At 37.5% G+C, this 15,723-nt stretch overlaps 1 protein-coding gene across 1 annotated transcript; it reads left to right on the plus strand.

The window, feature by feature from the left end:
• Window positions 1-1,307: 1,307 nt before the first annotated feature.
• Window positions 1,308-3,980, plus strand: LOC117332274 (putative uncharacterized protein ENSP00000383309). The gene is made up of 2 exons (XM_033891159.1): window positions 1,308-1,384; window positions 2,888-3,980. The coding sequence occupies exons 1-2, from the start codon at window positions 1,308-1,310 to the stop codon at window positions 3,978-3,980; spliced, it is 1,170 nt and encodes a 389-aa protein (XP_033747050.1).
• Window positions 3,981-15,723: the final 11,743 nt, after the last annotated feature.

Raw genomic sequence — 15,723 nt, forward strand, 5'->3', positions numbered from 1 at the left:
CGTGTCGTTTTAATGCAAAGAAGGCTGTAATTGCCCGAAATTAATTTATAATTGCGATAAGATCAGAAAAGCGCACTCAGCGACTAAACGATCTGTAACGGAGAAAAATATTCCGTAAACAGTGAAGCTGTCTTGGTTCCATTCTTTACACCATCTGTTCCTGTTTCCGTTCTAACGGGTGTGTGTCTCCGTCTTTTTGTTTGTTGCTGATATGATATCGTAAAAATGGTGTAGTAAAGAGACCTGATTCCTATTGATAAAGTAGATATCCATTGAAGAGGTTTCAATAGGACCTGATCTCGTGTACTACCGCGGGAGTTAAAATTGTCGCCAAGTTACGTCATGGGTCACAGTTTTCGTGACATCTAACACACGAGCGCTAATATAACGAAATGTTTTATCTAACAATATAGGATTATATAGAGAGCGCGCTGACACTGGTAATCAAACTCATCGTCACTTATACGACGGTCCATCGTCAAATTTACATCTGTCAGTAAAATTTACCCCTATCTATCCGCAAAATCTACCCGCCAAACCGCAAAATCTACCCCTATCTATCCGCAAAATCTGCCCCTATCTATCCGCAAAGTCTACCCCTATCTATCCGCAAAGTCTACCCCTATCTATCCGCAAAGTCCACTATCTATCCGCAAAATCTACTATCTATCCGCAAAGTCTGCCCCTATCTATCCGCAAAGTCTACCCCTATCTATCCGCAAAGTCTACTCCTATCTATCCGCAAAGTCTACCCCTATCTATCCGCAAAATATACTATCTATCCACAAAGTCTACCCCTATCTATCCGCAAAGTCTACCCCTATCTATCCGCAAAGTCTGCCCCTATCTATCCGCAAAGTCTGCCCCTATCTATCCGCAAAGTCTGCCCCTATCTATCCACAAAATCTACTCCTGTCAGACCACAAAATCTATTCTTGTCTTATGTTCAACCACAAAATCTACCCCTGTCCCATTTACCTCTTTCTGGCCGCAAAAGATCGGAAATCGCCTGTTTCGCCGGGAAATCTAAGTCTGTTTTTGGAAGACTTCCGTGTCGAATGACTTTGATGCAGAGGGGTCACTGACTTCCTCTGTCTGTATCCAGTATTACAGTCTTAGTGTGTACTCTAACAGTGTGTGTCATTAGAACGGGAGTCACAAGGCGTCCTGTATCTTATATACATCTTACTAAAGATCGGTGCATAGAAAAGCATGTTGCCGCCTCACCGAGCTAACACCTGACAATTGTCTTAATTGAATTATCAGTAATTTACACATAAAACAAGAGTGCGCGTGATTGGATGGAGATGGGCTTACCTAACTTCCTGTACTATTATGGGTTGATGTGTACCGCACGAGGACTCAACAAACCAAAAACATTCCGGTAATATACAAGTATGTTTTTCTTTTTCTCGCGCGTTTGATATCTGGCCGGTGTATCAACAGGTGATTTTTGTTGCACGTGCAATGCCATACTGAGAGACATGCTTACGATATAAAATGTTGTGTTCAGACTGTTATTTGTGACATATCAATATGTGCTGCAACACGATGTGTTTTGACACCGTACGTGCTTGTCATGTCTCCGTGTTGGGTCTGGTTTCGTCGACACGTGCTTTTAGGTTTGATCACGTGCGTGCGCGTGTTTCATGTGACACTTCGACGTCATTAACGTGTCTTGGCTACAGAGGCTGTTTCGGGTATGTGAGTGACAATAAATGATAGAATAATATTTTCCATTTTGCGGAAAAGATAATTCAGTAAAGGAATTCCTTTCTCCATTAAAAAGGAAATCATTAAAATAAATAATTTTCAACTTGTTTATTCCGCAAGACACGGAGTTGGCATAAAGTATCACAACAAACGAAACACAAATACAGGTGGTTGTAACTTCCGGTCACTAAATAAACGAAAAATGTTAACGGCTACCATTTTAACGTAGCTTGCACATTTGCTATCATTTCTGTTAATTTGAAAACTGGCGTCAGTAGAAAGTAAGAATTAGTACAAAAATGATCGTTACAAAGCATACATATCATATCTAACTTCTGGTGGTAACGATGTATTTCCTGTGAAATAAATGAGCAAGAAAGCGACATTGAGGAGAATCTATAAAAGTTCTAATTAGATGATAAGGTGTGGTAACATAATCCAAAATTTTAAACTCATCGACAATATGCATATAAAAACAATGATCCCAAAGGGACGTTGGCGCACACAATTGAATAATCTTTATTTGTTCATTTACTTTCATTTACCTTCTTTCTTCTTCATCATTTGATAAGAAAAACAACGTTTACATACGGAATCTAAAAACGATCTAACAATGACCATAACTAATAAAATCCAAGACCGATGCCTATCAAATATTTGTTTTCCAATCGTTGCGACTTTGGGCAACCTGAAAAAATCCAGCTTGGGAAACAACCCCACCCCCAGTACTTTTGAATTATCAGTAAATAGCGTTGGCAATTTTCAAATGTCGAAATCCAAAATGGTCGCCTGTTACCACTTTGTTATTGATTTTTTTCCCCATTTCTATCAGACTGAAAATTGAACAGTCACATCTAAGTAGCAAGCGGAACATACATGAAGTTTAAAAATCCTGCGAGTGCTTCTCAAGTAATAGCAACAACGTACTTCAGCTATCAAAATCCAAGATGGTCGCCTTTGAGCCATTTCCCCCCGATCAGACCCAAAATGGAAATGGACACAAAAAGTCCCAAATGGAACTACATGTGAAGTTCTCAAGAAGCGATAACAAACTTCAATTTTCAAAATCAAGATGACCGCCTTTCCTTGTTGGACAGAAATTGAATTGGCATAACTGGGGACCAAGGAAAACCTACTTATTGTGTCTAGGTAAAATCATTCCAGTACTTTGAAGAGGTAGAGATAATAAGGATTATCTAGACAGACGTGTGGACGGACCACCACGGACCACCACGGACCACCACGGATCACAGACCACCACGGATCACAGACCACCACGGATCACAGACCACCACGGACCACCACGGATCACAGACCACCACGGACCACCACGGATCACAGACCACCACGGACCACCACGGATCACAGACCACCACGGACCACCACGGATCACAGACCACCACGGACCACCACGGATCACAGACCACCACGGACCACCACGGATCACAGACCACCACGGACCACCACGGATCACAGACCACCACGGACCACAACGGATCACAGACCACCACGGACCACCACGGACCACCACGGACCACAACGGATCACAGACCACCACGGACCACAACGGATCACAGACCACCACGGACCACCACGGATCACAGACCACCACGGACCACAACGGATCACAGACCACCACGGACCACCACGGATCACAGACCACCACGGACCACAACGGATCACAGACCACCACGGACCACAACGGATCACAGACCACCACGGACCACGGATCACAGACCACCACGGATGACAGACCCCCATGGACTACCACAGACCACGGACCACCACGGACCACCACGGATCACAGACCACCACGGACCACCACGGACCACCACGGACCACAACGGATCACAGACCACCACGGACCACCACGGACCACCACGGATCACAGACCACCGCGGACCAGGGACCACCACGGACCACCACGGATCACAGACCACCACGGACCACCACGGATCACAGACCCCCACGGACCACCACGGACCACCACGGACCACGGACTACGGACCACGGACCACCACGGACCACCACAGACCACCACGGATCACAGACCACCACGGACCACCACGGACCATGGACCACCACAGACCACGGACCACCACGGACCACCACGGATCACCACAGACCACGGACCACCACGGATCACCACGGATCACAGACCACCACGGACCACCACGGACCACCACGGATCACAGACCACCACGGACCACGTACCACGGATAACAGACCACCACGGACCACGTACCACGGATCACAGACCAAGATAATTGCTAGAGGACGCTAATGTAAACACACATCATGATATTCCTCGTCAGACATCTAAATGAAGATGTTCAGAGGAGAAAAAATCATTCTTAGTTCTTGTTTAGAGTACAAAGTTCGCAAAGTTAATTATTACATCGAGTTTAGAACACAAGTATTTGTTTTTAACAATTCAAATCAATAGTTCACAGCTACAATTTAGTCTGAGTCTACATTGATGAATCAACGTATTCAAAACAAACCATATATAAGTTATCGTTAATTCAAGGAATGATTTTTCAAGCTCATTGTTTTTGCGTTGCGTGATATAAATGGCCCACACATTAACTCCTCCTCCTCTCGAAATTCCAGAAGTTGTGTTTACATACTTGTACGCCGATGTAGAGGAGTCGGCTTATCGAGAATATCGTTGATTTCCGTAGACGTTCCTCCCTAACAAAGATAACGTGCTCTAAAAGGTTCAAACGAACTTCCAATAACACTCCAAGTCAAACATTAAACTTCAAATCATAATTATAGGTTTACATGAACTTCTAGTCTGGCCACCAGACCCTCAGATTTTTTTTTTAAAGAATTGCCAAGCTAAATTCTAATACCAGATTATCTGCCCCTAGTTTGAAACAATCATTTAAAGGTTTACACGAACTTCCAGCAATCATTTATAGGTTTACACGAACTTCCGGCAATCATTTATAGGTTTACACGAACTTCCGGCAATCATTTATAGGTTTACACGAACTTCCGGCAATCATTTATAGGTTTACACGAACTTCCGGCAATCATTTATAGGTTTACACGAACTTCCAATAACAATTTATAGGTTTACACGAACTTTCAGTAACAATTTATAGGTTTACACGATTTTCCAGTAACATTTTTTAGGTTTACACGATTTTCCAGTAACATTTTTTAGGTTTACACGAACTTCCAGTAACAATCTATAGGTTTACACGAACTTCCAGCAATCATTTATAGGTTTACACGAACTTCCAGTAACAATTTATAGGTTTACACGAACCTCCAGTAACAATTTATAGGTTTTCACGAACTTCCAGCAATCATTTATAGATTTACAAGAAGTTCCAATAACACTTGACAATTTCCATACATTTCCCGATTATTTTCCAATAGAATAGTAACTTTGTCTGTAACATATATCAGGTCAGTGGATAAACGTTCGGGTGGCTCAGTGGATAGCGATCTCGCCTTTAACCATGCCGACCAGGTTTCGCTTTCTATATCAGAGGTTATTACGATATAGGTCTGTATACTCGGATATTTCAGTTTTCCTCTATTAATATTCATATTAGACTACATGTACTGATGCGGGCAAAACCTCTTTCATTCTAAATACAGGTGTGCATATTCAACACAAGGTGTGCATATTCAACACAAGGTGTGCATATTCAACATAAGGTGTGCATATTCAACATAAGGCGTGTATATTCAACATAAGGTGTGCATATTCAACATAAGGTGTGCATATTCAACATAAGGCGTGTATATTCAACACAAGGTGTGTATATTCAACATAAGGTGTGCATATTCAACATAAGGTGTGTATATTCAACACAAGGTGTGCATATTCAACATAAGGTGTGTATATTCAACATAAGGTGTGCATATTCAACACAAGGTGTGCATATTCAACATACTGAATTTATCAATAAATATTTGGTCTCTCCATCAACAGAATACCGAATCTCATTGATAACGCATTTCATTTGTAACTTGTTGCATTTTTGATAAGATTGTAAAATACTGTTTAAGCTACGAGTTGTTTTTGTTAAGTGATGTGTGACAGTCCGGATATAGATATTACAACATCAAAGTTTCCGACAGGAAATTACGTATTTTCATCGTTAGACGTCTACTTCGGTATTATGTTTAATCCTGTGCATATCGGCAATCCGGACGGCGACACGTGTCTAGCCAGTCGTACCCGTGGCGACAGTCCTCCGTCCAAACATTAATTAATCATATCAACGTTAATTACTGAGCTCGGGTACTACGATTTATGTAAGTACATATATCAGGTTAGGTTTTAATTCCATCGTAATTAAATTAGTTCAAGTGACCATGAGTATAATCTGACTGGACTGGTCAATGTGTTGATAGCAATTCGGCCAGACTGACCACAAGGTGCCAGCTCGACCACTTCCATACAATTACCGTTGACCATCACTCCGCATAACGTTAAGTTGATTAAGTAAAACTAGACTGTAATTAATTACATGTACAACGATTTGTTTGTTTAACTAGAGACTCCCCGATGACCCCTGAAGGTTGGACTTGTTTGTTTAGGCTATATATGTGACGAAAAACACGGAAATTAAACACTGTTTGTATCAAAATATCAATGTTATCCCCAATCTAACGAAAACAAATGTATTTTCGCTGATTTTACGCTAGTAGTATGAACCATTGCGTGTATCTTATGTACACGAACATTCCGCCATTACCGATTGTTTTCCTTCCTCTTCTTCCTTCTGTTTTGCTTGAACCTATGAATAACGACACTGGCAACTACATGTATATCTAAATGACCAGGTAGCACAGTTTACTCCTTTAAAATCTAATTGTCTGTTTTAAAAATTGTTTTGTAATATGTCTTTGAGGTATTGTAAATCAAACTGGAACACTTTCTCTGTATGGAGGGTCAAGACTGACTCCCTAATCATACCAGAGGTAGTATTTCATTGGGCGGTTTTCTGTCAAGGTAGAAAGAGTCCTTATTTTAACCCAAATCATCACCGGATCGTCGGCGATTCGAACTAGAGAAAATATGTTTCACATTGACGAAATATTACTAACATTGTTTTTTCAGCAATGAAATATAGTTAGGTCCGTTAGGTTACATATATCTTCCTTTACTTCAAATCAATACTTTCATCGCTACGTTGTTCTCAAATACCAAAGTTTGATCTTTTCAAATACCATTTCAGCTATGTGTCGGATCACAAAACAATAAATGTTACAAAAACACACCGTGTATTCATTGTAAAAAAATACCATCACTACATTATAATAAACTACCATTACTACATTGTAACAAACTACCATTACTACATTGTAACAAACTACCATTACTACATTGTAACAAACTACCATTACTACATTGTAACAAACTACCACCACTACATTGTAACAAACTACCATCACTACATTGTAACAAACTACCATTACTACATTGTAACAAACTACCACCACTACATTGTAACAAACTACCATCACTACATTGTAACAAACTACCACCACTACATTGTAACAAACTACCATCACTACATTGTAACAAACTACCATTACTACATTGTAACAAACTACCATTACTACATTGTAACAAACTACCATCACTACATTGTAACAAACTACCATTATTACATTGTAACAAACTACCATCACTACATTGTAACAAATTGCTACATTGTAACAAAATACCATTACTACATTGTACACACTACCATCACTACATTGTAACAAACTACCATCACTACATTGTAACAAACTACCATCACTACATTGTAACAAACTACCATCACTACATTGTAACAAACTACCACCACTACATTGTAACAAACTACCATCACTACATTGTAACAAACTACCATTACTACATTGTAACAAACTACCATCACTACATTGTAACAAACTACCATTACTACATTGTAACAAACTACAATTACTACATTGTAACAAACTACCATTACTACATTGTAACAAACTACCATCACTACATTGTAACAAACTACCATTACTACATTGTAACAAACTACCATCACTACATTGTAACAAACTACCATCACTACATTGTAACAAACCACCATTACTGCATTGTAACAAACCACCATTACTACATTGTAACAAACTACCATCACTACATTGTAACAAACTACCATCACTACATTGTAACAAACTACCACCACTACATTGTAACAAACTACCACCACTACATTGTAACAAACTACCATCACTACATTGTAACAAACTACCATTACTACATTGTAACAAACTACTATCACTACATTGTAACAAACTACAATTACTACATTGTAACAAACTACCATTACTACATTGTAACAAACTACCATTACTACATTGTAACAAACTACCATTACTACATTGTAACAAACTACCATCACTACATTGTAACAAACTACCATTACTACATTGTAACAAACTACCACCACTACATTGTAACAAACTACAATTACTACATTGTAACAAACTACCATTACTACATTGTAACAAACTACCATTACTACATTGTAACAAACTACCATTACTACATTGTAACAAACTACCATTATTACATTGTAACAAACTACCATCACTACATTGTAACAAATTGCTACATTGTAACAAAATACCATTACTACATTGTACACACTACCATCACTACATTGTAACAAACTACCATCACTACATTGTAACAAACTACCATCACTACATTGTAACAAACTACCATTACTACATTGTAACAAACTACCATTACTACATTGTAACAAACTACCATTACTACATTGTAACAAACTACCATCACTACATTGTAACAAATTGCTACGTTGTAACAAAATACCATTACTACATTGTAACAAACTACCATTACTACATTGTAACAAACCATCATTACTACATTGTAACAAACCATCATTACTACATTGTAAGTTAACAAACTATCATGCTACATTGTAACAAACCACCATTACTACATTGTAACAAACTACCATTACTACATTGTAACAAACTACCATCACTACATTGTAACAAACTACCACCACTACATTGTAACAAGCCACCATTACTACATTGTAACAAACTACCATTACTACATTGTAACAAACCACCATTACTACATTGTAACAAACTACCATTACTACATTGTAACAAACTACCATCACTACATTGTAACAAACTACCATCACTACATTGTAACAAACTACCATTACTACATTGTAACAAACTACCATTACTACATTGTAACAAACTACCATCACTACATTGTAACAAACCACCATTACTACAGTGTAACAAACTACCATCACTACATTGTAACAAACTACCATCACTACATTGTAACAAACTACCATCACTACATTTTAACAAACTACCATCACTACATTGTAACAAACTACCACCACTACATTGTAACAAACTACCATTACTACATTGTAACAAACTACCATCACTACATTCTGGGATACTGAGGGTTATTTCCACTTTCATTACACTGTGATACACACTTGGTCACTGTGAGTAGGGTACTGAGTAGACTGGCCACCAGACCCTAAGTTGTTTTGTTAAGAATTGCCAAGCTAGATTATAATACTAGTTTATCTACCCCTAGTTTGAAACTTATCCTAGGGACCAATATCATAAAGCTCAATTTTATTTATAATTTTGTTATTCTAGAGACAGGGGGCCAGTCTAGGTACTGAGGGCTGTTCCGTCTTTGATTACCCCACGACATACGCCCGTTCGATACTATCGTGGTTTCATTACCTCGGCATTAGGGTGCAAATGTATAGCACACAATACTGACATTAAAGATTTCATTAATTTTGTGGGTGCGTTCCGTCTGTTGTACCGACCTTATATGTTATACTGTGAATCTGACCATAAACTCAAATCGACAGATTTACGTTGACTTTTACAGGCCCATAATACCTTTTAAGATTGTTCCTTTTGTGGAGACCCAATGGTCGCCATATTGTCTACTGTACTCTCTAACTTACCGAAAACTGCTCTGTTCATTCATAGCCTAGATTTAAAACGCGTTTTATTAGTTGTGTTAAAATGATTCCATTTAGCTGACCAATTAAATATCCGTGTTAAACGTGTGTAACTGACCTGTGGTCAGTTGATAAACTTCGGAAATTTTCTTTAACGGTTTTCTCACGGACACCACCAAGCGTGTTAGGGATGGGGACGTTACAAACTGCTGGTCATCGTTATTGTGATGTTTACTAGTATATCATGTTGTTTGTATATGCTGAACCAGAGACAAATCCACATTCTGATGTAAAAATAAAATGAAGAAAATACGATTCCATGTATTCTCAACAGTCTGACCTTTTAATGAGTAAAAAAAAGTTTGAAACGAAACTTAATGCTGTAGAATATAATATTAATTGGATATTTTGCTTATGAACGGTATTTTCAGTGCAGATGACAGTGAAATCTCTCTACAATATAATCCTACTTGATTTACGGTGTCGTTAGTTGTACCGAAATGTTAAAAATATTGTTTTATCTACATAATATATTTAAACATTGATAATGTGTCGATTCAATTTTAATAAAAAATACAATGTAAAAATGCTTCTTTAATTGCAAATGTTTGCCAATTCTAAAGTATATTTTAAAAACTTCAGGTAAATGTCCGATTTTTTACGATGAATTTAGTTTTTTAGTTTTTATTTCATCCAAATGCAAAACAAGCATATAGGGAACAGTACAAACATTTTCATAATTATCATGACATAGACAAGCATAAGATGGCGGAGGAAAATATTACCATCAATACTGATGAATAGGTAAAGGTTGTTTCACTCGTTTATTTTTTTATATTTTGTTATTCTATTGTTAAGAAGCTGATAAAAAAAAAAAACATCTATCTTTCTTCTTTTGTTTATTAACTTGGCATTCTTTTAAATTTAAATGCTGTTCTGTAATTTCGGGCCATTATACGATATGAACTGTCTGTTGAGGCGCAGATGTTAACTGTGTAAGACTGACATCCGTTACATATTAGAAAGATATTAAGTCCTGAAAAGTTAAACATCTTGATGCATATGTCGTCTGTTATAGGTAAAATTTCTCTATCTAGAATACCATGACTTTTAAACATCACATTCTTTGAAAACTATTGATAACTAAACAATAGGTAAAATAGGACGTCGAAACACTTCCGGTCGGTGGTTCTGTCAATGGTACATTATATAATTACACAATTCTACTAACTCGTTAGATACCTCCATATCGTATGTAATCGATATGTTTTTTAAGGAACAGATAACAGACTATGTGTTTTATCCAAAGACTTCATGGAAGACATTTATTAAAAATGTTGTGTCAGATTGGTATTATGGTAAATGGAAACATGATCTCGCAACAAAAGTTAAACTAAGAAGATATAATGGTATTCACGAGTCAATGGGCCATAACCCACTCCTAAGTATATGTAAAAAGTTCCCAAAATATACTTGGAAAATAGTTGACCTGATTTTGTTATCAATCACTTAAGAAGAGAAAGGAGTTAGGTGTAAGTTGTGTGAAAAATGTTCAACAAATATTGTATCGCATTTAATTGTTGAATGTCCAGTGCTCTACCTCATGCGTGATATTTTTCTTGATAAAGTGGTAAATACTATAAATGTCCAAGATTATGTAAAATTTTCATTTCTGGAAGATAATTATCAAACAGACTTTTTACTAGGTAGTCGTACACACGTTCAATTAGAAGAAGATGAGTGGGAACGTTTAATGCTGGTAGTTGCGGATGGTGTTGAGATGTTGACGATATGAAATCTAAACTTTCATAACCTGACATAATGATAATGTAACATTCCATTCATTCTAATATTGTAAATATTCTTTTGTTGTTTTGAATTTGTATTGTCAAATCTCTTGAAAGAGGAAATAAAGAGTCTGTCTGTCTGTCTGTCTGTCTGTTTGTCTTGTGCCTTTCCCCATTCTTATTGCATGTATAATATATATCTTCGCTAGAATGTCTATAGTGTTGAAAAGATAGAAGTGAAATTGTTTTATAATCATTGTTTTCATTCCTTAACAACTTCCATTGTTTCTCTTGGGAACTGATATCACGAACCGTCCCTGTTGTGTCTCCACCATGGATGTAGATATCCATTGGCAAGTCGTTTCGCTTAATTTCACTATATAGCACGGGATGAGCTTCCCGTATATTATTCAGTGATGTAGCCACGAGCTACTACATACTCCATCATGACTGTTCCTACGACAACATCGCCATGACCCGGTAAACAAATGAGCACAATAGCAATATTTTGCCCAACTTTCTCAATAGTACACATGTATATACATACAATACCGACCTGACTCACATGCATGTTTGCATGCTCTGAATTGTAAATGAGTTATGCCTTGTAGACAGTTGAATCTTTATAGCTTACTATTAACAAGATTAATCCCGAGAGATAATTAATCAGTTGGCTTTTAAACACGTGTAACTGAGATGAGTCTGTATTGAGGAGGTTCACCTCGCACGACATTACTGTATAAGTCATGGTTATAGACGATAATGAGTTTTTTGCCAAATATTACAAACCTTACAAGAATATATAAAATTATCTTATTGTAGGCAGAAGTCTTAAGAGAACTCGGGAACCTCTTGAATTAGTTATCTGTAGGTCGCAGATTAATAATTCCGATACAAACATTTGAATTAATATCAATCGTAATAACACCCCGCCGGTTGTTAGATATGTTTGGTAATTTAAACTTATGGTATTGATTGTCAATACATCAAAGGGATTGGATACAAGTTTTTTTTTTTTTGCAAATTCGAAAACCCTCAGCAATGTTATAGTGCACAATAACAAATGATAGCACGTGGTGACACAATTTTTAACATGAACTAGTGCGTACATGTATTTATAACAATTATTCTTAGTAACATAGAAAAGGAAAGAAAGCGATGTAAGGGAGAAAAGATAAGAAGGCGAGGGAAGGAAGAAAAGATAAGAAGGCGAGGGAAGGGAGAAAGTATAGGAAGGGGGGGGGGGGGGGGGGGGCAAAAAAAGATAAGAAGGCGAGAGAAGGGAGAAAAGATAAGAAGGCGAGGGAAGGAAGAAAAGATAAGAAGGCGAGGGAAGGGAGAAAGTATAGGAGGGGGAGGGGGGCAAAAAAAGATAAGAAGGCGAGGGAAGGGAGAAAAGATAAGAAGGCGAGGGAAGGGAGAAAGGATAGTAGGGGGGGGGGGGGGGGCAAAAAAAGATAAGAAGGCAAGGGAAGGAAGAAAAGTTAAGAAGTCAGGAAAAGGAGAAAGAATAAGAAGGCGATGTAAGGGAGAAAGGATAAGGCGAGGGAAGGCAGAAAAGATAGAGAAGGCGAGAGAAGGGAGAAAGGATAGGAAGGGGAAGGTTTGGTTGCCTAGTTCGTCCACTCATCAGTTTCGAACCTTTTTGTTGATTTGCACAGCCAGGATAATAACAATATTTGTTGGTGAAAGATTAGGATCTACCCACAGAGGTATATTGGCAGGAAAAACTGTATATATACCAATGTCCACTTGAGAATTTAATAAAGCTCTTCCTGGATTTACAAATCGCAGACAAATGAAAAAAATGCTGATAATTATGCATCTTCACCACCGTCAACCCGTATGATGGATATATACAAGACAGTATGAAATATACTGTTTATTTCTTTGTATATTAATGTATATTGAAACTGCAATAAACTTCTTTAATTCAAAATGTTTATCATTCAATTAGTGAATGTGATCACTACCAACTAGACTGTGATGAGATTAAATATGGTGGTATAATACTCGATAGTCCTCGTTTTGTATCAGTCTGTAATGTTTTCGACATTGTATATTTATCATAATTGTAAATAATATTTTTCAATTTTCCAATTATGTTCAGAAGTTAGAAATTTGCATGTAAAAATTGAATAATAGTGTATTTGATCTGTTCAAACTGGCTACAATTGTAGGTGACATTGACCTATTTTAATCAGCCAATCGGATTCCTCCAAATAGGTTGAATTACCTGAGAAGTCGGAACATCAAAGAAAGACAATGGTGGAGGAAATCTCAGTACTATGTCAACACCTGGGTTATCGTGAGGGAGATTCAGGGCCTTGTTCAGTCACCTGTAAAATTGTGAGGAGAGAGCCCAAGCTAAGTGTTGGGCCGATTACCGTTACTTTGAGGAGATGACCCAAGCGAGGCACGGCGTGCTCAGTCATCCGTAAAAGTTGGAGGAGATAGCCCAAGCGAGTCAAGAGGGTGATCATACCTCCGTAACCATGTTTAATGAGCCTTGAAGTTTTGAGGAGAAAACCCAAGCTAGTCTTCCTGTGTATTCGGGCTTCAGCTTTTATGTAAAATCGATAAGATACGATTTTTTAGCACCCCCTATATCTGAGAAATAGATAAAACTACATAAAAATACATTTATCCCTGACTGCTGTTAAAAATATATGTAATTTATAAATCATCTTGCTACAAAATATTTATTTGCGATGTTTACAGTCGGATATCCACACCAGATCAAACCAAAACAGCATAATTATTACAGATTCCAAAACGCTGTACCAAATTTTATGGGTATAATTTTATAGTTTAGGATGCCAGATTTGGAACAATTAACCAAATGGTATTAGAACACATACAAGTATTACTTCCTTGAACGTTCCCCCTGTAGCCAGGTTAGGGAACGCGAATGGTCCCCTTTATCATTACTACCAAGTTATGTTGTCACGCGCGGTTTACCTCAAAACAATTGTTGTTTCCTTAATTAAAGAAAGCTTGTATACTCCTACTTTATTTTGGCATATGTATAAAGTTTGCAACATTCTGATCATAAATGATTATGACCAAACTATTCAGAGTATACCCGTCTTTGTATCTATGTACGTAATAATGATAAAATTGAAGCTATATTATTTTTTTCTATTATGATACATTAACGTATAACTATCAATTTGTATCTATTTATTTCTTATATAAGCATGTATGTACATTAGGCACATGCCAATTAACATAGACGCCAGTCGCTCTATGGTGGTGTAAAAATATTCCCACGTTATAGATTTTTTTTTGTCAAGCATAAACTATTTGTTTTTGTGTATTTCATTCAATCACACATACTTCAAACAAGGAAACTGTAACCTACATTTCCTCAGCCAATCGGATTCCTCTAAATAGGTTGGATTACCTGAGAAGTCGGAACATCAAAGAAAGACAAAGGTGGAGGAAATCTCAGTACTATGTCAACACCTGGGTTATCGTGAGGGAGATTCAGGGCCTTGTTCAGTCACCTGTAAAATTGTGAGGAGAGAGCCCAAGCTAAGTGTTGGGCCGATTACCGTTACTTTGAGGAGATGACCCAAGCGAGGCACGGCGTGCTCAGTCATCCGTAAAAGTTGGAGGAGATAGCCCAAGCGAGTCAAGAGGGTGATCATACCTCCGTAACCATGTTTAATGAGCCTTGAAGTTTTGAGGAGAAAACCCAAGCTAGGCTTCTCAAACGAACCATGATAATGTTTATTCAAAGGTCTAAGATGATTTTATTGCTAATTGTGTGTGTGGTTTTTTTACAAAGCAAAATTGAATTAAATCTAGGACAACAATTTAAAATAGTAATAGCGATATTTCTGTCTATTAAAAATAGTAATAGCAATATCTCTGACTATTAAAAATAAGTTCAGTAAGTGGCACTGCAAACAGATTATCGAAGAGAAATACGGGAGAATAGACAAAAAATATTAATTGGCTATTTTTCCCGGACAAAATTGCCCCTATAGCTCCCATCCAGGTGATACATGTAGGGATGTGACGATTAGTCAAGATTTATCCTCAACTTTCCGTATGTCTGTCAAACTTCACGCTCTCCAAAGTGGGCCAAGGAGAATTAATAAGTTTTAATTAAGGAAAACACGTAAAAATAGGGAACCGCGGCCTTGAATATTCGAAAACTGTAAAACAAAATAATGGGATAATTAAAATTACAACTAATATGCTGAGGTATCATTTCTCTATGA

Source organism: Pecten maximus, chromosome 8 (genome assembly GCF_902652985.1).
Source record: "Pecten maximus chromosome 8, xPecMax1.1, whole genome shotgun sequence".
Classification (NCBI taxonomy): Eukaryota; Metazoa; Mollusca; class Bivalvia; order Pectinida; family Pectinidae; genus Pecten; species Pecten maximus.